This window comes from Palaemon carinicauda, chromosome 1, assembly GCF_036898095.1.
Source record: "Palaemon carinicauda isolate YSFRI2023 chromosome 1, ASM3689809v2, whole genome shotgun sequence".
NCBI classification, from domain to species: Eukaryota; Metazoa; Arthropoda; class Malacostraca; order Decapoda; family Palaemonidae; genus Palaemon; species Palaemon carinicauda.
The window spans coordinates 142,737,223-142,764,732 of NC_090725.1; the positions used below are offsets into that span (position 1 = coordinate 142,737,223).

General features: G+C 46.7%; 1 protein-coding gene across 5 annotated transcripts in view; it reads right to left on the minus strand.

Annotated features, from left to right (window-relative positions):
- LOC137652322 (guanine nucleotide-exchange factor SEC12-like) overlaps positions 1-27,510 on the minus strand; it is a 175,679-nt gene that overhangs the window by 113,182 nt on the left and 34,987 nt on the right. For all 5 annotated transcript variants that reach the window (XR_011046256.1, XR_011046255.1, XR_011046253.1 and 2 more), the window contains exon 3: positions 10,344-10,527. Coding sequence is in view for 1 of the 5 variants with exons in the window: in XM_068385664.1 (XP_068241765.1) it covers positions 10,344-10,527 (184 nt within the window). In the remaining 4 variants the exon portion in view is untranslated. The remainder of the gene's footprint in view (positions 1-10,343; positions 10,528-27,510) is intronic.

Genomic DNA, 27,510 nt, shown 5'->3' on the forward strand with positions numbered 1-27,510 from the left:
ACTTCCCAATCTGATTCATGGTTCTAACATTCCAATTACCAATTTCCAATTTTTCTTTAATATTTATAAACCGGGAGATTGTTAGTACCCCGCTGCGCCAGGGACTGGGGACCATTCTGTCATTTTTGCTTTCCATAGACTGACTAAATCCATAGAGGATTCATTGGCTAAAAGTGGAACTTCTATCTGCCAGTAAACCCAACAATAAAATATGACAAAAATATTTGAAATATGACAAATCTTTTTAGTAATTTGTATTTTTCCTAACTATACATACCAGAGTTGTTTACATAGGAGAATGATACCAGCGAAGCTTGGAATAAGGCCATTAAAAACTTATGAGGTCTTAATGACTGACAGGGTAGTTACCTATCGGTAGTGGGGAGGTAAACGCCAACCCGCTGGTTCAATGACTGCTCACTTAGATAGCAGGACTTTATGGGGATTAGTTTTGGCAGGAGAGTGTGAGTAAAAGAATCAGGTTTGTATAGTTAGGGAAAATATAAATTGCTTTGAAAATCTGTCATTTGTTCCTACACAAAATACAAACCATTGTCCTTCACATTACACAGGACTCATCCTTAGGCGGGGGAAAGTCCCTGTTCCAACTGGCTGGAACACATATCACAGGAACTCAAAATCCAAGCATATTAAGATGCTAAATGAGTTAAGGGTCCAGCCACCTCGTGTACCAAAGGTTTGACTATACTAAGGGGTCCAAGGCCCTGGGCTTTATGGGTTGTTTCTAAGCTGAATATCTCCGTGTTGTACACCAATCAATAAATGGAGCTTAAGTCCTTTGAAGACCTTTTATGAGTTTTGGGTTTACTTGGATACATCCCACTACCCCTTACAAGAAGTATAGAGAAAAGACTCTTCCATATATGGATACAGAACTGCTACAAGCCGAGACATCGTATCTGTTAACCAGATTGAGTCCAGCTGAGAAGGTTCTGGATGCTGTAGCTCCAAAAGAGGGAACAATTGAAAGGAAAAAGGAAGCCAATTATTCTTTACTTTCATCCCTGAAGTAACTCATGACATTTGCCCTCAATCAAAAGTTAATGATCCCGTGAGAGGAGCCAAGGCACTTGGACCATCTGCTGTGCAGTTATTATAGGCCCCCAAAAAGAAAGTATCCATGGACCTGTGGGTAACATCCTCAAGGTAGTGAGCAGTGAAAGTAGTCTGCCTCCTCCAACCACTGCTTGGAGTATCTACACAGGAGAAAGATTCTTCTTAAAAGCTAAAGAGGGACCAATGCCTATGATGTAATGAGCTTTTATGCATGGAGGAAGCTGAGGAAAGAAAATGAGAATTGAATCTCCACCTCGAATCGCATCGCAACCCCGAATCACATGCGAGTCCAAGTCACGAGGTGTTGAAAGATCCCTTGTGTAAAGCAACTCCAAATGGTGCCACAAACCATGCTCGGTGAAAGACTGAATCGTATTGTGAGTGGAGCTTGCAAAAGGAGAGAGATTGCTTGCTTCAGGCAAACTCTCAGGTAAAAGGCTTGCTTTCACCCTTGCGCTGCGACCCAGGGTCGCTAAGAACTTAGATCTCATGCGAGCCTGGGTCACAAGGTGTTGAGATATTGCTTGTTTAAACAAAAATTGGGTAAAACACCACAATTTTACCCTTGGCACCACGATCCGGGTTCCCTCAAGCACGGATCACGTCGCAAGGAATCAACAGATAGCTTGTTTTAAGCAAATCTCTCTGGAGAAAGGCTAGCTTTAACCTTTGGCGCCGCAAACTGGGCTCGCTAGAGCCAAAATCACGTCGCAAGGAATTGGTGAGATCAATTGTCTCAAGCAAAACTCTCAGATGAAAGGAAACTTTTAGCATAGGAGGCCATAATCTACGAATGGATGACTCTACATTTCGCAAGCTTTTAGACCTTGTGGCACCACATATACAGAGGAAAGACACTTGCATAAGATGTGCTATATCTAGGGTTACCAGATTTCAAGATAAGCAATCCAGGACACTCTTAAATCTCTCAATTCTCAGCCTATAATATTTATATCTAGATAAATTTATACACATATAGTATATACACAATATACACACACCCAGATTTACATATAAAAATCTAGCGACGTATCAAAAAACATCAAGCATTTTAATGGGATATGAAGAAACAAAACTGGGAAAATTAATATTTAATGCAAATTACCGAAAGAAACTAAAGAAAACTAGACTAACTTGGAAAAGTAGTAATCAATATTTATGAAACAAATAGACTTTTTCATATGAAAAGCATGTCTGAAAAAATTCTTTGCAATGACAATTTATATTCCATTTACACTGTAAAATAGCATCTATAGTTGAGACAACTAACTCATTCCTCTCGCCTGTCCATTGAACAGTCATCATAGAACCACATTTGCATTATGAGCAGGAATATTGAACAGATATTCACACAAAATGGATATCTCAGAATACTGTTCCTTGAAGTCTAACTGCTGAAGGATGGAAAACCATCTTTCATGACACATCTTGGTCATCCATTCATCACGTTTGTTCTGCAATTGTTGATCAAGGAGGATTTTAATAGTTGACCACAGACAAAACAGCAAGTTGTCATAAATTTTTACACCTTTGTCTTTTAACACTAAACAAGAAGATTGTATCTGTTCCCATACCTGAGGTACATCTAATAGCATCCAAAAAAAGACATCAAAACTTTCTAAATCAAACCATTGTTCTCTAGTCTTGGATAGTGCCATAGCCTTTATCCATGTTCTTCCACTGTCTTGGGTTAGAGATCTCTTGCTTGAGGGTACACACAGGCACACTATTCTTCCTTGTTTCTCTTCCTCTTGTTATTTTCAAGTATTTATAGTTTATATATGAAAAATTTATTTTAAAGTTGTTATTGGTCTCAAACTTCTCGTAATTTTTCTTTATTCCCTTTCCTCACTGGGCTATTTTCCCTTTTGGAGCCATTGGGCTTATAGCATCTTGCTTTTCCAACTAGGGTTGTAGCTTAGCTAGTATTAATAATAATAATAATAATAATAATAATAATAATAATAATAAAAATGGTAGTACAGTAGTACATTTGTACAATCGTTTGAACTGAATGATGGCAAACAGTATGAAAGGCCATGGTTACTTATGCTGCTAATATCTTATTTTCTCTATCTGTGTTTTTCTTGATAATGAAGTTTGTAGTATTTTTCTTGATCATGAAGTTTGTTATTTATTCATCTTTTGAAGTGGAGGATATGCTTTCTGTGTGCTTTGCCAAATCAATGTGTCTCGTGTTATCATTCTTCCCGACATAATCAATACTGAAATTGCAATGGCATAAACTACAAGTTGCTTCAAAGCAATTCCTTCCTTGTTTGATAAATGTCCACACGCTGGAATATTCATCACAAAATTTACATTTACGTTTTGACATCTTGGGCTGGATGCAATTAGTTTTAAAGAGGAAAAAAGTAGGCTGTAGTAATCAGTAATGGCACTCCGGTATGGAAGGTTAAAATGAAAAGTCACAGTATGTTACTACTCAATAGTCAACACTCACCTGGTGCCAACCAATCTAATACGTTGCAAATGCGACTGGTTGCTTTATGTAAACACAGTAAACCTTCAATAACATGTTTTGGTTATTCAATTTATATCACCATCATGATAATTTCAAGAAAGAATCACCATTTTACGTTATATCATGAGGTAAGGATTCTAATGTTAACATTTTTTCTATTTATTTATATACATTTTTTATGATGAACCAAATGCAGGACAAAAGGTCATCCTGTGAGGGTCTAGTCTGGGACACGGGACAAAAGGATCAAATTCGGGACATGTCCCGCAAAATCGGCACATCTGGCAACCCTAGCTATATCACCAAGGGATAGACTTGTATACATCAATGAATTTGTTCCAAAATCTTTTATCTACCCAGATGTCTGACATAGTGCTCGCCTACTAAATGGATTCTTCTACTGCGACTTTTAACCTTAGACTGAGGATAAGCCTGCAGGCCACATCGAAGACACCTCACATACATTCAGGGCTTCTCGAACAGGTCTCAAGCTGTCCGATCGCCTGTGAGTTCAAACCTTACCAATAAAATCAAGCCATACACGCAACGATACAGTTAAACCATGCCCACAACGTTCTCATCTGAAGGCTGCAACTGAGAGTGAATGGGTCCCTAAGAGGGTCCGAGTTGAGAGGCCAATGACTGGTTTCCAGACTCCAGACGCCCTTTTCAAAAGAAAGAGTCGACTGAAGAAGCCTGGAAACCCATCGAGGACCTCCTTCTTCAACAGGGTCTAGACTTCTGCCCAGAGGGCTAGAGCCCTTTTATTGATCAAATTGCAAAGGTGTCTATTGACACTTGATTCCTGATCAGGGGAGGGAGAGATGTTGTGAACGGGATGTGATACTACGAACAAATCATGGAGACTGTCCAGGGTTCGAACCAGTTTCTTCCATCTGTCCCAGCAACTTTGCAGGTATCTCCCCACTGGTGGACAAGCGAAGGGAGTGCCTATCCTAGTGTTTGCGGCCTCAGCCGCTCTCTCTAGGATGTTTTCCTCCCATGGAGAACTTTGTGCCTTTCTTGTCCTTGGTCGGGAAGGGCTTTTTAGACATTTCTGGCTTCGCTGCTTTCTTGTTCGTCGTAGTCTTGGCTGGACGGGACTGCTGAGGAGCTGGTGGTTTATAGAGCTTGGATATCAAAGCCCTATTGAGGAGGGTCCTGGTGAAACTTCCTCCATCTCTCAACAGCATGTTCCACGTCTTTTGGCTCCAAAAGAGAGGATACCTCTAGAGAGGAGTTCCTGAGCCTATCGATCTTGGAATTTGTGACCTGCTGAAGGAATATCTCAGACACAGCATCTCAAGGTTTTCGGATGGTGTTCGCCCATAAGTTCGAAACATGATGGGCGAAAAAGTTGTTAGTGTGAGTGGCTGAGCAAGGAAAGTTTCCATAGCTTTCCTGGTATATTTCTTGGAAAAACTCACGGTCCGTACCAGAATCCCCAGGGTCCCCAACCTGAGATCAAACCATGAAGTAGCTTGCATGGCATACTTCATGACCTTTTCCTGGTTGAGGATCTCAGCTGCCGAGAAAGACCTGATGGCTGGAGAGCCTCTCAAGAGAGACCCCCTTAGTAAGCTCTTCCAGAGAGTGGTGGAGTGGAAGAGCTGGACGAGGCTCGTCTAAGACCTCAAAGTACCTCCTCGTAGGAGCTTGGCGGTAGAGCCCAAACGGTGAGAGGAGGAGAGATCGGAGAGCTTTGGGCGATCTTTGCCAGGGCGCTCTTCAGCCATTGAGACTAGGGCAAGGCTCCACTGGTCTTTGAGGGCTTCCAAGTCCCGAAGACACGATCTAATACCATGTCTTTGCAGTCTCGTTCTGGTATCTTCAGGTTGTTAAACCTGTTAAGTACCCATATGAGAGCCAGGACTTGCCAGAAGGCATGTTCTAACTCTTTCTGCTCCCCCTCTGAAGTGGGACTGGCAGCGAAGTCTCCTTCTTCCACCCCAGATAGCTCATTTCGGGGTGGGTCGTGAATATCCCTAGAGTGACTGGTGGTTCCTGCAGCCCTGGTGGTCCTTGAAGAAGACTTTGGCAGAGTTCTAGAGTCTTTCGATTCTTTCTGGGGAAGGATATAGGACTCTAACATTGATAGGCGGTTGAAGTTGTCTTTCCTGACTTCCGCCGGAAGTGGAGAGCTCTTCGTGCAAGGGGGATCTTCCTCCAAAAGTGGAAGGGAGGAAATCCGCCCCTCATGAGGCAGGAGAGTGTCCGGAGGGAGAGTCAGGAAGGACAGGCCTTGATGGCCTAACAGGAGTCAGTTTCACCCTAGATGTTATTGTGTCTGAGACTCCTCTTTTCCTCTCAGGGGAGAAGTAGCCGAGATTCTTTGCAGGAGCTTCGCTGGTGCCGACAATGTTGCAAGATCTCGGAACAGCGAGATGAAAAAGCACACACAAAAGCTTGCACAACTGCTCTGAACATGGCTCTGAACCAGAGCTGCTTGCTGAAGGTGGCACTGTCAGAAAGACCTGAAGAATACGGGACCGAAGGTTCCCTCTGAGGAGTCTCGACCGATGGTTGACGCGGTGGGTCCGCCTTCGAAGATGGGATCTTCAGTATCTTGAACCCTTCTGTGGAGACCTTTCCTTCTATCCCCAGCGGTCGCGTTGTGATGCGTTTGCAAGGAGGGGAATGGGGCGACGGTGACCTGTTAGAACACCTACTTTTCTGTTCCTTCTGACTGCATGACTTTCTTGAAGCCAAAGAAAGCTGTTCCACTGATTTGCGCAAGTACGAGGGAGAGTGATGGCACATTAGCGAGCACTGGCGAGTCGGAGAGCGCTTATGAGCAGAAGAGCACTCGCGCTCAGGAGAGAGCTCGCACGCAGGAGAGCACTCGCGCTCAGGAAAGCACTTGCGCTCAGGAGAGAGCTCGCACGCAGAAGAGCGCTGACGCGCAGGAGAGCACTGGCGCGCAGGAAAGAGCTGGCACTGGAGAACGTTGGCGAGCTGGGGAGCACTGGCGAGCCGGAGAGCGCGGGTGCGCAGGCGAGCAAAGGTCAGCAGGCGAGTGCTGGAGAGCTGGTGAGTGCTGGAGAGCTGGTGAGTGCTGGCGAGCCAGAGAGCACTGGTGCAAAGGCAAGCGCAGGTGGGCAGGCGAGTGCAGGCGCACAAGCGAGTGCAGGCGCACAGGCGAGTGCAGGCGCGCAGTCAAGCGCTGACGGACTGAAGCGCTGGTGCTCAGGAGAGCATTGGCGAGCTTGAGACCGCTGGTGATCAGGAGAGCATTATCAAGCTGAAGAGCGCTGGAGCGCAGGAGAGAGCTGGCGAGCGTTGGTGTATTGGTGAATGGTGGCGAACTGGCAAACTCTGATCATTAGAAAGGCGCGAATGCGCCGGAGAGCGCTGGCGATCAGGATATCTCTGGGGCGTTGGAGAGTGCTGAAAAACAGGAGAGAACTGATGCGCTGGAGAACGCTGATGCACTGGAGCGCCCTGGAGAGCGTCGACGCGCTGAAGAGCGTTGACGTGCTGGTGAGCACTGACGAGATGTTGATGAGCGCTGGAGTGCTGATGAGAGATGGCGCACAGCCGAAGGCTTAAAACGCTGCGCAGGACGGCCCATTCACGAGGGCGAGTGACGATTGGTCACATCGCAAACAGGCAGGCATGGAACAAGAGTCAGGAAGGGAGAAGGCAGGTCCGAAGGTCGGTGAGATGCAGATGATCAGCACGTTGGATGATCAGGAACAGGGATGTGCCCTTTTGAAGGGGAAACATCCTCCGAAGGTGATCGCACACAATCCAGAGAAGAGGATGAGGAGTTGCAGCAAGGAGTCCTTGGAGGCCGGCCCGAAAGACCCAAGGATGACCACACCTGTATAAAGGGAGAAAGAAACAAGGCCTCACCCGGAGGGAGAGGTGGGGCTGCTTTGCTAAAGGAAACAACACCATCTCTCGAGGACCGGGGTTGACCAAGTTAAAGGGCCTATGCTACTACTCAATAGTCTCTTGGAAGAGGCCAAACAAGCAGGAGCTTCAAAGGAAGGTCGGGAAGCGGAAGACGACGACTTGGGTCTTTTCCCTCTCAAAGAAACCTTCGAAGGAGAAATATCCTGCTTTGACTTCTTCTTCCGCCAGCGCACAACCTTTCCCACTGGGAGGCAGACCACTCCAGATACTCACTACACATATTTTAATTATCACACTGTTGACTTCTGCAAGCGGGCCAAAGGGTCTGACGATCTGTGTCCACACCCGATATGAAGGTATTGCAGGGCCGGCCTTCAAGTTCAAGGCAGGTACGCAGAAGTCAACACAAACACACTGTTAAAGAGAAAGCACAAACAAAAAGCATTAATGACAGTCCAAAATATTGGTGAGGATGAAGACCGGTAATGGCCATTCACCATCCGAGCCAAAAGCAAAGTGAGCTAAATCAAAGATGTGTGAGCGGATCGGTAGCAAGCTATCCCCCTTAACCCTGCTGATTAGCTGAATGGGTAGTTAACCCTCTCTAAATTTTAATGGCTCGTCCTTTCATCTTCGCCAAAGTAATACTCCCTAACAAATAGCGTAGGTTTGTATTCCAGTTACATAACAAATGGAGATGTAGGTTATTGTACTGTACAGTGAGTGAGAATGTATATCCGATGGTGACAAATCTTGTGTATAGTTCGAGGGCGGATCCACTGCTTCGTAGTGACGGGGTTAAACTTGCTATTGCATATTTCTCATTATTGGAATTTTTGTGCCATTGTTGCCCTTAACTGTTTGTATATACTGTAAGCTCATTATCTTGTTGAATAAAGTCACTTACATTCAACTCGCCTCTCTATTAGTATTTAACAGTTGACTCTCAACAATTGCTGACCACTGGAGGACTAGCTCCCCACCGCATTTTCGCCCACATCTGCACCCTTCAACATGCAGAATCTGACTACTCTACCTTCAATCGCGAAATACGTCCCAGGGAAAATAAATCCAATTGCCGATGCCCTATTACCAAAAACATTGGCTGTCCTTCAACTGGGATTGGATTACAACCCCTTGGCAGAAGTCAAACAAAAAGATCCAGGGTACCAAGCATACAGGACATCCTGTACATCCCTCTGTTGGGAAGACGTTGCTCTCAATGACTCAAATGCCACCTCCTTTGTGACATCAATATTGGTAAGCCATGGCTCTGGATACCTGACCCCATGCGCCAACAGGCGTTTTATTTCATTCATGGCCTCTCACATCCCTCGCGATGATCTACTGCACAGCTATTAAAGACAAAGTTCATTTGCCATGGTATTACAGTAATAAGGATGTAAAGGATTGGATCCGTGCCTGTACTTCATGCCAAACTTCAAAAGTACATTGACACATGGATTCAGGAGTGGGCTCCTCTCCTATATCACAGGGTTGTTTTGCCCACATTTATGTCAACGTAGTAGGTCCCCTACCCAGATCACTAGGACAATGTTGCCTGTTTAACGTCACTAACCGCTCCACTCATTGGCCTGAAACCATCCCAATGCAAACTGCAAAGTTTGCCTCATGTACACCTGCCTTAGTCTCACAGTGGATAGCAAGATTTAGTATCCCTAATCATATTACTTCTGACAGGGGTACCCTTTCACCTCTTAATTGTGGACATCACAAGCGAATCTCCTGGACATCGCCCTACATCAGATAACCGCCTACATCCCAGCAGCCAACGGAATGGTTGAAAGTTTTCATCGCTCCCTCAAAGGAGCTTTATGTCCCGCTACAATGACTCCAACTGGTATACTCAGCTTCCCTGGATCCTCCTAGGGTTAAGGACCACTCCTAAGGGCTCCCTGGATGTCTTGGCAGCTCAAGTATGTACGGCAACCCTGCTGAATGTTTTCAGTCTGCAACCTCTTCCAACAATCTCCAATGCCTACATCATGTTGTAGGAAAATTTAATCCCATCCAACAGACTTACAAGCCCCCAATGAAGGAACATATACCAAAAGATTTAAACAGCGCAACACATTTTCGTGCGCACCAATACACGTAAGCCACCGCTTATGGATCCCCACAAGGGCCATTTCCTCGTTATCCATCTCAAACTGAAGGCTTTCTTAATTAATATTCAACGCAAAGACGACTGGGTCTCCATTGATTGCCTAAAACCTGCGTATCTCCTGCAAGATGACCCGTCTACATTCGAATCTCTGGGGCAGGGCACCCCATTTCACATGTATGAGGTAGGGCACCATAATTCACATGAATGTCTCTTTAATGGGGGGAGCCATGTACCGCATGTGTTTCATACACTGTACTACTATTACTTTTTTTGTATATCTCCCTCTCTCCCACAATGATAATAGAAAAAAAAACCTGTTTAAGCTTGCCATTGCATGTTTCACACTGCTGAAATTCTTTGCTATTGTTGCCCTCAACTGTTTGTATATAAGTTCATTATCCTCCTGAATAAAGTCACTTACATTCAACTCGCCTCTCTGTTAGTACCTAACAGCTAACACGCAACACACTCCTTTCACTCGAGGAGGCATAGATCCTTTGCCTAAATCCCCATTAAAAACCTATAATTCATAAAATTGTTGGAAAATAAAAATAAAAATAAAGTTTGCCAAAAATTCAATCCAGCAGCAACATTTGTTCTCACTGACGGTGGCTATCAAAGTGACTACTCGCTGTTACCACCGGCCAACTACTTGCATCTTTATTATAAATTTCAACTGCTGTAATTAAGCTTCGCTGTAATGATTCTCCTGTGTAAAGCATGAGGGTTTGTATTTGTAGTAGAACAAACCTATTTAATTAATATTAAGTTATTTCAGAGAATAAGGAGACTTACTTGAATACAGTCTCTGTTTCAGACACTTTCTCTGTATCAAATGAAAAATATTTGTTCCCACGTAGAGTTGTATTTACAAATTTTTTCTTTGGTTTTTCTTCTTTTGTGTCGTCTCTTTCTGTCATGCCCTCCTCGGCATTCTTTTCACTGCTCCTCCTCTTTCTTACTTCACCACTGCTATGACCTTTAAAAAAAATAATCATAGAAATCATTGCAGCATACAGTACAGTACATTCATTATCTCTACGTATTTATATTTTGGGCATATAAGCAACCACTTTGTATTTATTTTTGGGGCTACATGAGTAAAGGATTACCTATATATGAATTTCTTAACAAACCAGTCAAGTATATGTAACTGATACCATAATTATGTGGTAATAGATGAGGCTTAATGAACCACACATGGAGAATTCCTCACAGATTAAACCTTACTAATCATATTTTGCTATTTCATTATTAAACTTTAGCAGGTTGATGAATGCCATTGCATTACTAAGAATGCACATAAATATGACCTTACAAACATTAAACTGATCCAAAGAAATAATCACCTCAAAGTGATCTGAAAAAAAAAAAAGAAGTCTTTTCATAACCACTAGAAAAAATTAAAAATTTATAGATAATCTGTACTTTTCCTAGCTATACAAACCTGGGGCCCTTTAAGTAGAAGTATTTATTTCTGTACCATGGTCTTCCACTGCCTTGGGTTAGAGTTCTCTTGCTTGAGGGTACACTGTTCTCTCTTGTTTTGCCTCCTCTTGTTTTGTTAAAGTTTTCATAGTTTATATAGGAAATATCTATTTTAATATTGTTGCCTTTTTAAAATAATTATTTTTTTCCTTGTTTCCTTTCCTCACTGGGCTGTTTTCCCTGTTGGAGCCCTTGGGCTTACAGCATTCTGCTTTTCCAACTAGGGTTGCAGCTTAGCAAATAATAATAATAATAATAATAATAATAATAATAATAATAATAATAATAAAACCTTTTTAACAAGGTATAACTACTGTACCCTCCACTAGTTTAGCAGAGGGGAGGAGCAGGGTAGGCTAGGCCCCCCCCCTCACATCAGAACCGTCATTTTTGTAATTGTGGCAGGACTTTTCGGGGATAGGTGCTGGCGGGACCAGTATGTGTAGAGCTCAAGGTTTGTATAGCTAGGAAAAATCTAATTATCTATAAATTTGTCATTTGTTCCTACACAGCATAGGCTACAAACCTTCCGCTCTTTACATAGGAGACTCACCTTAAGGTGGGTGGAAGTCCTCAAACCAATTGGGTGGCTACTGTCCAAGGATGACCTCTTGTGCTTCGTACAAGTTGTTTGAGAGGGACCTTGACACCTCGTTATCCTCGAAGGATGACGGCCTGGGCAATCAGTGCTTGAAGGTGAAAAAGATTTCACTATGAAGTGAATAGATAAGTACACAGTAGGGCTGAGTACGATACTAATCTATCCATTGCCAGACTCCATCTCATTTGAAGAACGGGTATACAGTGAGCCCTCGCTACTTCGCGGTTCGACCATCGCGGATTCACCACTTCGCAGATTTTTTTCATAACCCATATATATAAACATATCGCGGATTTTCCGGAAATTTAGAAAATACCGCGATATATGAAGACCCCAAATACGATATTTCGTTACCTGTAATTCCATTACTGTAATACTGTAATTAGTAATATCTGCTCTTACTGATTGTTCATTGCATTACATATGACATATAAATCAGTACAGAAAGAAATAAAACACAAAAAGAGAATGTGATCATACGATAATTCAGTATACAGTACGTAGTAAAATTAAATCGAACATGAAACGCAAATCAGATGCAGTCATACCGTATTAGAATGGTGTAAGGCTGCTGATGGCTACTACTGTACTACAAATGTAATGGATGTGCATCTTTTCCATGAATCTTTTGTATGTATACGTACGTAGTACTGCATCCAATAATATTCTTTGTTGCAAAAATCACATCTCGAATAAGCGTACGAGAGAGAGAGAGAGAGAGAGATTGACACATAGAATGAGAAATGAAACAAAAACAGTGATGAGAGAGAGAGAGAGAGAGAGAGAGAGAGAGAGAGAGAGAGAGAGAGAGAGAGAGAGAGAGAGAGAGAGAGAGACATATCCTACAACAAAACAAGCGTAAAATAGCGTACGTAAAGCTGTACTATACAGTATACTGTACGTAGGGTACCTTGTATTTTGAATTGGTAACTACTACATAGCATATAAGACGGATTGTGATTGGTTCAAGCGCTGATAGATGACGAATCAGAACCCATGTTTTGTAATCTAGCCTGTGATTGGTGTTTTGACCGCTTCTCCAACCTCCAGCATCTTTTCGCGGCCACTTTGTCTCCCGCTGTATCGCTGTGTAGATGTTGCTACGTTATTGTGAACTTTAATCTGTGCTGTGCGTGACTGTTTTAAGTTGAACTTTTTGTTGAACTTTCTGTTAAACCCTACTGTACAATGGCTCCCAAGCATTCTGCTTCTACTAAGGCTGGTAGTGAGCCTAAACGCCACCGAAAGATGATGACGATTGCTGAGAAGGCGACGCTTCTCGATATGTTAAAAGAAGGGAGAAGTTACGCGGCCGCAGCCCGCCATTTTGGAGTCAACGAATCCACCGTTCGCTATATCAAGAAGGACGAGGCGAACATTAGAAAGACGGCTGCCATCACCTTTAGCAGATCAGCGAAACAAGTCGTTACCACGCGTAATAAAACGATCGTACGCATGGAAGGTGCTTTAGCAGTGTAGATTGCCGACTGCCGGAAGAAGAACATAGCCTTGGATACGAACACCATCCGAACCAAGGCTTTGAGCTTGTATGAGAATTTTGCGGCAAAGGAACCTCAAGACGACGATGGCGACCATGCTGAAGAAGATGATGATGTAGATGAACCTCAACCAGGGACATCCACTGATTCCCAGCCTCAGTTTTTCCGCCAGCAAAGGATGGTTCGCGAAGTTTCAGAAACGCTTCGGCCTGAAAAGCGTTTCCCTGCATGGCGAGGCTGCTTCCACTGACACTGCCGCTGCTGAAACTTACGCGAACGAGACGTTCAAGAATATTATCGCTGAAGGTGGATACAAGCCGGAACAAGTGTTTAATATGGATGAGACCGGCTTGTTTTGGAAGAGAATGCCGTCGCGAACTTTCCTGTTCAATGAAGAAGCCAAAGCCTCTGGCTTTAAAGCATTCAAGGATCGCGTTACCCTCGTGATGTGTGGCAATGCTGCTGGATTTTTGCTAAAGCCGGGGCTTATTTACAAGTCGAAAAATCCTCGCGCTTTGAAAAATAAAAATAAGAATCTCCTTACCGTGTACTGGATGCATAATCAAAAAGCATGGATTACGAAGATGCTGACCTCCAACTGGTTCCACCAGTGTTTTATCCCGCAAGTCAGCAAATATCTCATAGAGAAGGTCTTGCCATTCAAGATCCTTCTCCTTATGGATAACGCTGGTGGACACGCAACTGACCTGTTGCGTGAGGGCATTCAGGTTGAGTTATTGCCACCCAACACCACGTCATTAATTCAACCGATGGACCAGGGGGTTATCAGGGCGTTCAAGGCCCTCTACACGAAGAATACCTTGGCGAACCTCGTTGCGTGTGTGGATGCTGCCCAAGAAGATGAAGATGAAGATTTCAATTTGAAGGCGTACTGGCGAAAGTACACCATAGCCACGTGCCTGCAGAACATTCAGAAGGCACTGCAAGAAATGAAACCTGCAACCGTGAATGCGAGCTGGAAGTAGTTGTGGCCCCAGATTGTTTACGACGACGAGGGATTCACTCTGTCTGAAATTCAACGCTCTGCAATACGCAAATCTGTGCAGTTGGCTGCGATAATTGGAGGTGACGGGTTTGGCGACATGACGACTGAAGACGTCGACGAGTTGTTGGACTGCCATTCCCAGCCGCTAACTGACGCTGACCTAGAAGACCTGACGAAATTGGCCAATGAAGAAGACAGTGAAACGCAGGAAGAGACCCAAGAAAATGTCGAAGAAACGGGCTTAACATTAGAACGGCTTGCCAAGCTCTGCAACCTTGCGAAGGAGTTGAAAGAATTGTCGCAAGAGTGGGACGAGGATATGGTTCGTTCCATGCAATTCTTTAACAAAATCAATGAAGACATGACTCCCTACAGGATGCTCTTCGAGCGAAAAAAGAAACAGCGGCAGCAACTTCCGATCACAATGTTCTTCCAGCCTCGCAAAAAAGAGCCAGTTCCTCCTGCTAGTACGCCTTCGGAAGAAATTGAAGAAGTTTCCCAGGAAGAAGTTGAAGAGGTGTCCCAGGAAAAGACACCTCCGTCTGAAGAGACGTAAAATACTATCATTGGCTGCACAGTAGAAGACATCATCAGCTTCATCATCATCATTTCTACTGTGCAGCAAATTCATCGCCATCATCATTCAAGTTTTTCTTCAACTTCTTTCGTGGTGAGTACAGTAACAATCTTTATTTTTTACTTTAATATTCTAACATTTTAATATTTGTGCCTGTTTTAGTTTAGTATGCATTAAGTTAAAGGGAAGGTTTTAAAAGTCTGAAGAGTATACATGTTGTAACCTATCATATTTCTTTTTTTTAAATTTACATTTACGTACGTAAAACAAATCTCTCTCTCTCTCTCTCTCTCTCTCTCTCTCTCTCTCTCTCTCTCTCTCTCTCTCGTAAATTGTTTTCCTGCTTTTCTACGTATGTATGATTTTATATAGATACGGTAAATAATATTTGTAATAACATATTTTCTAAAAGCTTTTACTGTAATATCATTATTTATCACTTTCATCATGTACGTTAAATGCCTTCGTTTGTTTACTGAGCGTACTTTATGACGCCGTCGTTTCAGGCGGCATCATAAAGAAAAAAAATTCATTTGGAAGTCCTAAGAAAAATTAAGTAAAACATTGGTAATAACAAAATCAACATTCTGTATAATCAATATAATCGATGCAAAAACTAACCTATACACAGATGTGTACACTAAATGCGTTTGTTTCTTCATTATGATCAGAGATAAACGTAAACAAAACATTGGTTGCCATTTTTTATCGTGCTTTTTGGCGTGTTTAGGAAACGCATGATATAAAATCGCCTTTAATATTTGTGCCTGTTTTAGTTTAGGGTACTGTAGTACGTATATGCATTAAGTGTTCAGTACATTAAAGGGTAGTTTGTTAACAGTATTACGTACAAGGGAAGGTTTTAAAAGTCTGAATATACATGTTAAATAAATACGTAAATATGGTGTCACTACTTCGCGGATTTTCACCTATCGCGGTCGGGTCTGGAACCTATCTACCGCGATTAACGAGGGCTCACTGTAACTCCGCTATGCTGGAATAGTGGCATCAAGGGGAGAGGTACCTCTCCCACAACACCAACCACAGAAGACTCTTCACTTTGCCTGTTAGACCCCTGCGGATGACTTTCGCAGGTGTCGAGACATCCGCTCCGCAACTTGTTGCGGAACGCCTCTCTCTGTGAGGAGATGCTGGATGGTCTCCAGGCGTGAAGCCGAAGCGATGCTACGGCTTGTGGTAGATGTTGCAGTGTGGTTGTTTGAGTAGCTCGTGTCGTGGGGGAAGCTCTCTCAGGAATTCCGTCAGGAGATGCAGAAGATCCGGGAACCACTCTGCATGACGCCGCAGCGGAGCTACCAGAGTCATCGACAGGTTGACCGATAGTCTGGTCTTGTTGAGCCCCCTTCTCAACAGACAGAACGGTGGGAAGACGTAGACGTCGATTTTGTCCCACCGTGAAGGAAGGCATCTTGCCAGAGTGTCTTGGGGTCTGGGACTGGGAGTAGTACAGCGGCAGCTTGAAAATTCAAGGCTGTCGCAAACAGGTCCACAAGGTCAGGACTTGTTGGCTACCAGGGGGGGCCGAAGACCACTCGGTACTCTCTGTGAGGCCCTCCTCAGACTGTCGGAGAGCACATTCCTTTGTCCGGAATGAAGCGAGCCGATAGGGTATTGAGTGGACTTCGGTTCATCTCAGTATCTCTACTGCAAGATGAGAAAGTTGTTGTTCACGGAGTGACTCGCCAGGGTCTGTTGGAAGTGTTGAAGGGCCAGAATACGGCCCTCATTCCCAGCAGATTGATGTGGAGGTACCCTTCTGGTTCTGACCATAGGCCTGATCCAGAACGTGCCCCCCCCCCCCACCCTTGCTTTGATGAGTCCGAGAACAGCATTAAATGTGGGGGAAGGACGAGAAGATCCATTCCCTTGCAAAGGTTCCCGTAGGTCAACTACCACTGCAGGTCCATTCGTTCAGCAGGTCCCAGAAGGGACCAGAATGTCCGGGGAATCGTTGTCTTGATTCCACCGGGACTTAGGCCGCCGAAGCAGGGATCTCATCCTGAGGCGGCCGTTGGAACTAGCCTGGCCAAGGAGGAAAGGTGACCTAGGAGGCATAACCAAAGTTGGGCTGGAAGCTCTCCTCGTCTGAGGAAAGGTTCTGCGACTCTCCTCAGCCTTGCTATCCTGTCATCTGATGGGAAGGCTTGGAGATTGGAGTCTAATATCATGCCTAGGTATACCAGTTGTTGAGATGGAAGCAGAGAAAACTTCTCGAGAATTACCATGATCCCTAGATCTTGAAAGTCCCAGAAGCTTGTCTCGGTGTCGAAGAAGGGTCGATTCCGAGACTGCCTGGGTTAGCCAGTCATCCAGAAAGCGAAGGAGACGGATGCCGCTCTTGTGTGGCCACGAAGATAACAGGGTGAAGATTCTGGTGGACACCTGCGGTGCTGTGGAGAGATCGAAACACAGCACCTTGAACTGGTATAACTTGTTGTCTAGGCTGAATTTCAAGTACTTCCTGGAAGACAGATGCTCGTCCTTCAGAACCAGTGTGCACATGAAGTCTTGTGGTCTCGCTACAAGCCTGATTGACTCTGCCGTCCCACGCTGAACGAAGTTGTTCGACAAACTTGTTCAGGGCTGAGAGGTTGAGACAGGTTTCCAGCCTTCCGACGCTTTCTTACAAGAAAGAGTCGACTGAAGAAGCCGGGGGGGGGGTCGTCGATGACCTTTTGGAGAGCATACTTCTAGAGCATGGTCTCGATTTATGCCCGAAGGGCTAGCCCCTTTGCCGAACCCATGGCATAGGAGCTCAGCGACACTGGATTTGCTGTCAGTGGAGGTAGAGATATAAAGAACGGGACGCGATATCCTAGGCTGATCACGTAGATCGTGCAGGAATCGGCCCCGAGTTGTTGCCACCTGGGCGCGCAACCTTAGGCATCCCCAACTGGAGACCATGCAGGGGGGTTGCCAATCCTAGCGTTTGCGGCTTCGGCCGCTCCCTCAGGATTATTGCCTCCCCAGGAGGACTTCCCGCCCTTCTTGTCTCTGACAGGAGGGGGCTGCTGTTTAGACACCTTGTCTTAGCTGGCGGGGCCGGTTCCGATGTCCTAGGCTGACGAGGCTGTTGTTGTTGAGGCGCTGGAGGCTTGTAGTGTCTGGATGTAAGTGCCTTAGGAGGAGCGAATCATGATTCGAGTTTCTCCACCTCTCAGCTGTCCGTTCCCCATCCTTGGGCTCAAAACAAGGTCTTTCCAAGGTTGGAAGAGTGTCTGAGCTTGCCAACAACCATGGTTGGGACTTCCGAGAGGAACCTCCCGGTCACTGCATCTAAATGCTTCAACATCGAGTTTGCCCACAAGTTAGAAACTTGGTGGGCCGGGAAACGATGGTGCTCGTGCCCGAGAGGAGGAAAGTTTCCATGGCCTTCCTGGAGCTCTCCTTGGACAAATTCTCGGATCGCAACAGGATGCCCAGAGATCCGAGCCAGACGACCAGCCACAAAGTGGCCCGCATGGCACACTTTGCGGCTTTCTTCCGGCTTAAGATCTCCGAAGACGTGAAAGTCACCTGCCGGGCGGAGAATTTCTCGAGAGAAAAACTCCGTGGTAAGCCCCTTCCACGGAATGGTGGAGAGGAAGGGCTAAACCAGGTTCCCCCATGATCTCGAAGTACCTCCTCTGCCGACGGCTAACAGACGCAGTGTCAGCGACTCCCGCTGGGGGGAAGGGAATCGAACGATCCTGAGGAGTAGAGATGATGGGGCCTGTCTGAAAAGAAGGAGAAGAATGTTGCCCAGACTTCTCTGAAGATTCTTCCTGCTCTTGCACGTGCCATGCTCTGCGGTTACGGGGAAAATCGTGATCTGGAAGTACGCACTCCAGAAGACTCGCCAGGTTGCCCGTGTTGCGGAAACCCGATGGGAATCGCGGTCGAAATCGCCCTGGCGCTCGCACGATGGTAAATCGTTGGTTCGCGCGTGGGCAAACGTAGGTGCGGGCGCGCAGGCACGCAGGCGCGTGGGCGCGAGAGCTCGCAGGCAAAAGTGCGCGTGGGCGCGCAGGTGAGGGCGAGCGCAGTTATAAGGGCGAGTGCTGGCGGTCGGGAGACCGATGGTGCGTAGGCGAGCGCTGGCGCGCTGGCGAGCGATGGCTCACTGGCGGGCATCGCGCTGGTGCTCGCGCGATGGAAAACCGTTGGTTCGCGCTCGGGCGAATATGGGCGCGCATGGGCGCGCGGGCACGTGGGCGAGCGCTGGCGGTCGGGAGGCCGATGGTGCGTAGGCGAGCGATGGCGCGTTAGCGAGCGATGGCGCGTTAGCGAGCGATGGCTCACTGGCGAGAATCGCGCTGGCGCGATGAAAAACCGATGGTTCGCGCGTGGTCGTAAGGGCAAGCGCAGGCAGCTGGGAGACCGATGGCGCGTAAGCAAGCGATGGCGCGCTGACAAGCGGTGGCGTGTCTTGGAGAACGATGGCTCGTAGGCAGGCGAAGGCGCGTTGGCAAGCGATGGCGCGTTGGCGAGCGGTAGCGCGTAGCGACCGATCGCGTACAGGAGAGTTAACGGGTGGGCGCGTAGGAAACCTACGACGATTGAAGTGTTGGCGCGTTGAAAACGCTTGCGCGCAGGCGAAGAATCGCGCGGGCGCGTAGGAGATCGCTGGCGCGTAAGGAGAGCCCAGGGGTGCCTGTGAGCGCCAGTGCGCTAGCTTAGGTGTCTCCTGGGCGGCTTGGTGTGAAGTGCAAGCGTGCTGGCGCGTTGGCGCGCTGCAACTGGAACCGCGCGTGGCCTCGCTTTGCACAAAACTTCAGAAGGGCGCTGCGAGTCCAGAAGAACCTGTGAGCGCCTGTGCGCTAGCGTAGGAACTTCTTGAACTGCGCACGATGAGGCAGGAACCAGGAGATCGTAGGAGCGTAGTTGCGTGGCCAGAAAATATGCTCGGCCAGACGATATCGGCGAGGGTGCAGAACCAGAGAGATCGTCGGCGAGGAGGCGAAGGAATAAATTCCTTGCCTGCGCCCAGATCCGAAGATCGTGGGCGCGTGGGCGAACGTTGGCGCGTATTGCGCACATCAGGGAATGGGGCGCAGATGCGCGCTGGCGAGCAGGTGCACGTGGAGTTCAGTGAAGGAATAATCTCCCTGCTTGCGCCCAGATCCGGAGATCGTGGGCGCGAGGGCGTACGCTGGCACGCATTGCGCACATCAGAAAAGGGCGATCAGATGTGCGCTGGCGAGCAGGCGATCGTGGGCGTTCAGGAGACCGTAGGCGCACATGGCGTGTAGCCGCACAGAAGGTCTCAGAAGAGTTGGCGATCAGGAGTTGATTCAGCAGAAGTCTGGTCCACAGCAGGAGAGCATTTGTGAACTACTGCGCGCGAGCGCGCAGTAGAACGAGGTTGCATAGGTAAAAAAAACCTGGCACCAAAGGGACTTACTAACATTGTGAGATAAGCCCTTAGCCCCGAAGCGACCGGTGCCCGTTTGGAAAACGGGGTGGAGAGGCACCCACAGTGCTTATGCGTCTAGGAACGGAGAAGGAAGACAAGAAGATCTGGCAGGTGTCAGAGATCGCGAACTAACTGCCGACAGGTCTAGCGAAGCAGCTGCAATTGTCTGTTCTCGTCGAGGAGGATCCTTTGCGGCTGAAGATGAAGATGACCACGGACAGGAGCACCATCATCAGTCCTCCGAAGAGGAGTCTCTGTTAGTGAACTCCTCCGAGGGGGAGAGACACTCGCAGGAGAGACCGTTGGACTCAGCTGCCCCCCTCGAAGATGTTCGGAGGGGGGAACTGAGCCTTCAGCAACAACAGCAGGAGAGTCCTCCAAAGAGGAGTCTATATGAGTGTCCTCTCTCGCGAACGAGAGACAGGAAGAACTGATGAAGGCGCCCCTTAGGGCCGTTGGATCAGCAAGCTGACCATAAAGAGCAACCCTCCGAAGAGGAGGTCCTGCAGCTGCTCAGCCCCTTGAGCGTAGCTGCAAGTACGACCGCTCAGCACCAAGAGCATAATCGCACGAACTCCATGGTCCGGCCTTGCAACCGCTCAGCCCCTTGAGCATGGTTACAAAAGCGGTTGCTCAGCACCAAGAGCATAACCGCCCGAGGACCAGAAAATATAAGGTAAGAGAAGATGCCCCCCCTGAAGGGAAAAAACTCATACCTGGGAAGGGAGCCTCCCTCGGAAGGGAAGTACCCACCCATGGAGGCAAACCTCCAAAGCGTTCTAAATGAACTAAGGAGCTGACAGTTGTCAAGGGAGAACTTCTAGGAGAAGGGAACACGCCCATGACGAAGTCGTAGAGGAGGCGGCAACAGCAGACTCCCCAGGCCCTAACAGGACAGCTCTGCTTCGTTGGCACATTAGGCAAACGAAAAACTAGTGTTAATTGTGAAAATAAAACAATTAGTTAACATTAAATCCCCCGGGGGAACTCCGAAGAGGAAACCCCTGCGGGAAAAGAACATAAGAATTACGCACAGGAATGCGCCCTCCTCCCCCACTGACACTCACGGGAAGGGGGGGGGAAGGCGGAGAACTATAACAAAACTGAATTATAACAATTATAAATATGTAATTCATCTAAAAATGTTCACTAATAGTAAGAACGAATGAACCCCGAAGGGAAGCATTCTACACAGAAGTTGAAAAGTTAACAAATACAATTAGATTTAATTAAAAAATAAAAATGATTCAAAATAAACGGAGTAGCAACTCATCCCGCAACGGGAAGGAAGCTACCGTAATACGTAGTAGTAATAAAAGGGTGAACGACCTCAAGGAGAGAGAGAGAGACCGTAGTCAAGCTAAACTCCCAAGTTACCCACGCTGATAGCCAAGTTTCCCGTAGGGAAGGAGGAACAGCGGAGAAACAGATTAATAAATAAAGTCCAGCGATGACGATTCCCCACGGCGCCCGCCGAAGGGAGACCGAAGGACCAAGGGAGAGATCGCGACCCATGAAAAGTCACCATGGTGGCCTGGGACCACACGGAGAAGTTGTCGTACAATGAGTGGACTTCCTACACACTCACACAGCACAACACTGAAAAGGAAACTTACTGTATTTCTATACTCAAATATATACATAAACATAAGAATGTTTACATATATATTAAGTATAAGAAAAGTAAGTAATTAAGTAAGACAAAACATTAATGGCTGCCATGCGAGGACGGGACAGAGATGTCTGTTCATTGTCCGAGCCAAAAGTGAAGTGTGAGGGGGGGAGGGGTAGCTAGCTACCACTCCCCTACCCCCTTGTTAACCAGCGCAGGGGTAATACACCCTCGTTAAATTCTAATGGCTCGTCATTTCAGCTACGCCGAAAGTAAACCCTATGTAAATAGCGTGGTTTGTATTTCGGTTACGGAACAAACTATCATTTAAGAAAAGGGTGGGGATCTCTTCTCTTTTACCAGTACGAGTAAAATGGATGGCTTTGGTCTTCTGAGGAGAGAACATGAATCTCTGAGAATTTGCCCATGCAGAAGCAGCATTTAGAGCAATTTGAAGCTTTTGGCATGCTTGTAGTGCAGATAATCCACTACAATAAATTTCAAAATCATCAACAAATAGTGACCCTGTATGCTAGGAGGTAGGTGACTCACAAGACTTGATAGCAACAGCAAATAAGGTCACAGTCAGTATGCTGCATTGGGGGACACCTTCTTGCATGTAGAAAGGAAGAGTTATGACCCTACTCTTGCCTTAATTAATCGGTTTGATAAAAATTCATCAATAAAAGAAAACATGTCCTCCTATACTCCATGAGGCCAAATGCTTTAAAATACTGCCCTTCCAGGTGGTGTCATATGCCTTTTCAAGGTAAAAAAAAAAAAGACACCCACCACCTGATTTTGGTTAGAAAAGGCATTTGAAATTTCCCTTGATAACGTCAGCAAAGGGTGTAGCATACTTCGATTCCTCCTAAAACTAAACTGCCTGTTTGATAAAAGGTTTTTATTCTAGATACCACACAAGTCTGTTGTTGATCATTCTCTCAAATGATTTGCATATGCAACTGGTCAAGGCTATAGACCTATATCTAGATGGCAGTTCTGGGTCTTTACCAGACTTGTGGTCAGGAATTATGATTGAAGAATGTCAGGAATCAGAAGATGTATGAAGGCTGCCGTGACACCTTTTTGGAGGACCCTGCTGTCCTACTGGTCAAGGGTTTGTTGGACTGTGACTGTTTCTTGGGAGGTGGAGGAGCCTTCCCATAGGACTTGGTAGTCAAAGCCCTCTGAAGGAGAGAATCCTTGGTGGATTTTCATCATCATTCAGCAACCCTCTCGACATCTTTGGGTTGAAAAGAGGGGTTTTTTCCAGAAAGAGTTCCTGAGCTTGGAAACCTCGGCTCTAGGAACTTGTCTATCTAACCTTTCAATCAATGTGTCCCGTCTCTTGAGGATCGCATTTCCCCACAAGGTGGTTACCTAGTGGGAAAAGAACTCCAAGGTACGAGTACCGGACAAGATTAAGGTTTCCATGGACTTCATTATACTTTCCTTGGACTACTCCTTAGTCCATACAAGGTAGCCCACTGAGCCCAACCATAGATCCAGCCATGAAGCAGCCTGCATGACGTACTTCGCGACATTTTCTATGTTAATGAGCTACGAGGCAGAGAGGGTGGATGGAAGCCCAGCCAGCCTCTTGATGGGAATTCCTCTCGAGAGAGACTCTAGAGAGGGATCCAACGTCAAAGCTGGAAAAAGTTCAACTTCGATCTCATAGTACCTCGTCTGTTGGACAAAAGGAGGCTGGAGGAGCAGAGACAATGAATCAGCACATAGGGAGCTAGAGGTCCCAGTAACCTGCAAGATTGTCTTCTTCCGGGCTGCTGACAATCCCTTAGACCAGGGCATGAATGAAATAGTCTTAAAGAGTCTCTGGATACCAAAACTATCGTCTAGGACCGTGTCCCTGCCCTCACAAGGTGCTACGCCTGGGTTAGACAACCTGTTGATAGCCCTAATGTAAGCAAGGACTTGCCGAAAACCAGATTCGAATTCTCGTCGCTCTTCTTCCAACTGAAAATTTGGAATGGTAGGTCTAAGGAAGTTGTCTTCATCTAATTCCAGAACATCATCCACCTCCAAGCTCTCACCCATAGAGGCCTGGGGTGGGTCAAGGTCGTCAACAAGAGAAACTTCTCACGAGGAACTCGCCACAGGAGAACCCCTGGCCCTCTCTTGTAAGAGGGTCTCATGTGCACTAACGTTCTTCGGGAGGGTCTTCCTGTCCTTAGGCTCCCTACGGCACGGCAAATACTCCTCCAGCAAGGCAAGTCTGAAAAGTGCCTGTCGTTCTCTAGAGGCCTGAACCTCTCTTGCATGTTCCGAGTCCTTCGGGAGTGGTCTAGAGGGACGGCGTAGTTCAGGAGGAACTCCCTCGATGGGAGAAGGCCTGAAACAGGGCCCATGAGAGATCTCACACACGGAGAGCCAATGGCCAATGTTTCTACTCACCTAAGGGTGAAGGATGTCCACATTTGAAGGAATATACTTTGACATCTTCCTCTTTTGTTTTGTTGTGATGATCGATGTTAACTCCAAGATATTGAAGTCTTGCGTAAATACCGGGGCACACCTTGCGCCTCCTCTGGGTCTTCCAATGGGAGAGAGGGGCAATGGTGGAACAGGGTCCCTAGTCGAAGCAGGCCACTTCCTGGGATCAGTCAGAAAAACATAGGAAGAGGAAAAAGAAACTGGGGGATGACCGGGGTAGAGGCAACCACGGGCCTCTGCCTAGGTTCTCGTCAATCTGGCACTTCCGCTTGAAGTGGAGGTTGCGTGTTGGGAGGATCTGCCATAGCAATGGAGACTGCCTTGATGAGCCTGTCAAATCATGAAGGCTGTTCTCCCACAGAAAACAGGTCTGGGGTGTCCTTGGGGAGGCCTTGAGGTGAAGAATGCTTCCTCGCCGGGATAGGCCTCAGAACCTGGAACTGTGGAGGAGATGGAGGACCAAGAGGCATCAGCTGGTCTTCCTTAGTCGGCTTTAAAGGACAGTCAGGCACGTCACCATACCTATTTGGAGGATGGACAAAGCCTTTCGTAAAGGGATCAGTCGGCCCTGACATCAAGTGTCCTTGAGAAAGCTCCCCACTCATAAATACTCCTAAAAGGCTCGCGAGTGCACATGAAAACACGAGGAGAACATCTAATTCACACAAGGGAACGTCAAGAAGACGCGTGACGCGTCAGTGAATGATGCATAGGGGAGCATCATGAAGGAGATCGTCTGGAACGATGGCGTGTAGGATAGCGTCGCAATGGTGAGCGATGCACAGGAGAGCATTGCGTGGGAGATCGTTGAGAAGGCAATCGTCGCAGGATGACGATCAGCGCGTTGAGGAGATGAGTGACATGCAGGAGTGTCACATCGATGATCGGTGAGATGGTGATGGTGATCGACGAGAAGGAGAGCATAGCGTGGTAGATCTGTACCCAGAAGATCTGTAGTGACGAGACTGCGAATGACCCATTGGAAGGTCTCGTGCTGAAGATCGGCAAGCAGAAGGCGAGCGGGAAGCTGAAGGATGGTGATTAGTGTCAACCACGCACCGGCGTGTGACAATCTTGAAATGTAGGCTGACAGACACGAGCCTGCGAATGACGATCACAAGGAGACTGATGATCAGGTACAGGAGAACGACGAGAAGATCGACAATCTCGCGAACAGGAGCACTGCTTGCCGGATAACACTCGTAGAGGGCTACGTTCTCTAGAAGATTATGAGGTCTACGGAAGGTGGGAGGGCTCATTGTCAGCAGGAGGTCGTTGTAGAGAAGGCGAACGGGTGCAAGGGTCACGAACAACACTGGCAAGAGATGACGAGAGATGGGCCTTTCAAATAGCCAGCGCGTCCACAGGAGACACCGCAACAACAGGGGAATCAGGAATAGGATCCCTCTAGGCACCAGGCTGTAGAAATTCCAGGAGGACTTCCTTGGAAGGAGGCCCAGCCACACCCAACAATGGCTAAGCCTGCAGCACATCTAAAAATGAAAATGACTCGCCCAATGGCGGGCCCAAAGTTGCCTCTCTATGGGAAGCAACAACGTCCCCCGTACCCTGAGGTTGCCAAGGAGTTAAATGATCTACGCTCCTACTCGTCCGGCCCTCGGAAGAGTAGGAATTAGGAGAAGCTTCGGGAAGAGGTCGGGGGGTGGCAGAAGAAGTCTGAGGTCTCTTCGTCCATGAGAAGGACACTGAAAGCAACAAGTCTCTCTTAGACTACTACTTCCTCCGCTGCCTAAACCTCTCCCAATGTTAGGCAGACCACTTCCTACACTCGTCGCAGGGATAGCCCTGATCACATAGACGTCCTCTGCAGGTCGAACACATGGAATGGGGTCAGTGTCAACTGAGGACATGTAGATGCCACAAGTGCGACCTTCGCATCATGGACATACTCGCATGATAAGCACCAGAGAGAACACACACCTGTAGGAGAAAAATCAATAGCATAAAGCAATGGTCAATATATGGCCCAGTCTTTTAGGAGCAGAGAGCGGACACGTCCCTTCTCCCCAGAGCCAAAAGAAAAATATCACTGGTGTGAGAATGAGTGAGGGTACCCAATAACCCCTCCTCCCTCCCACTAACTAGTGGTTGGGTGGTTGCCACCTCACATTAAAGTCTCCAACGAAAGATAATCCCTATTAAACAGTGTTAGGTTTGTTAATGACAGAACAAATATTGTAAAACAAAGCATGAACTGTACTCTATGACTATTAATATACGATTAAAAATAAAAAAATAAAAATAGATAAAAATTACAAATTTGTAATTTATATTTTTCGTAACATACAAACCAGGAGTTATTTATAGGGGATAACTTTTCGGCAAATCTGAAAGATGAGCCATGATAATGTTTAACGAGGGGTAACCAGCTAGTTAGCGGGTGGGGGGTAGGGGTAGACTGGCTATCCCGCTCACTCACACGCCTGGGTTGAGTAACCACTTTGCTTTATGGCACGGCTTCTTGGGGGACAGGGCTGGTGGGCCAATTTGCATAAATAGCTCCAGGTTTGTATGTTAGGAAAAATACAAATTACTTACAAATTTGTCATTTATTCTATCAGAAATTCAAACCCTTTGCTATTTATAGGGGACGACTTACCTCTTAGGTGGGAGGAAGTCCTGACCAACTGGCATTTGACCTGGAGTCCTCCCTCCTTTGATATGGACCAAAGGTAGTAGGAACTCTGCCCTCGCTAAAATTGTGATGCTATGCACCTTTAGTGGCCTGCATAAGCTGTGAGTTCGTGATACTAGTAATGTGGCTGGTCTCGTAAAAGGATATCGAGTCATAGAAATCTGAGAGTACTGTGACTTTGACCAATAGCCACCCTCGCAGGGGTATTGGGAATGCAAGTATTATTTCTATACTTAGGATACACAAGTAAGATGAGTCTTACCTGCAGAGAGGTGAGGTCAGCTGTGCTGAGTACCATGGTGCTGAGTTCCCAAGTGGGGGAGAAGGTGAAAGAAAGAAAAGGCCAGTCATTCTTTACTCATTCACCCCAGACTAACCCGGGTGACCTCAACCCTCTGCTACTTGTCCAAGGAGCTTGAGTTGTTTTAGACCACTTGCTGTGCAGCCATCACAGGACCAATGGAGAACATATCCATGTTCCTGTGGGTTACATCTTACAGGAGTAGGCGGTAAAGGTCGTCAGATGCTTTCAACACGCCGCTTGCAATACCTGCGCCACGGAGTAGTTTTTCTTGAACGCCAGAGGCATCGTAATGCCCCTGACGTCATGAGCTCTGGGTTATTTTTGATGAGAAGGGTCAGGATTAAAA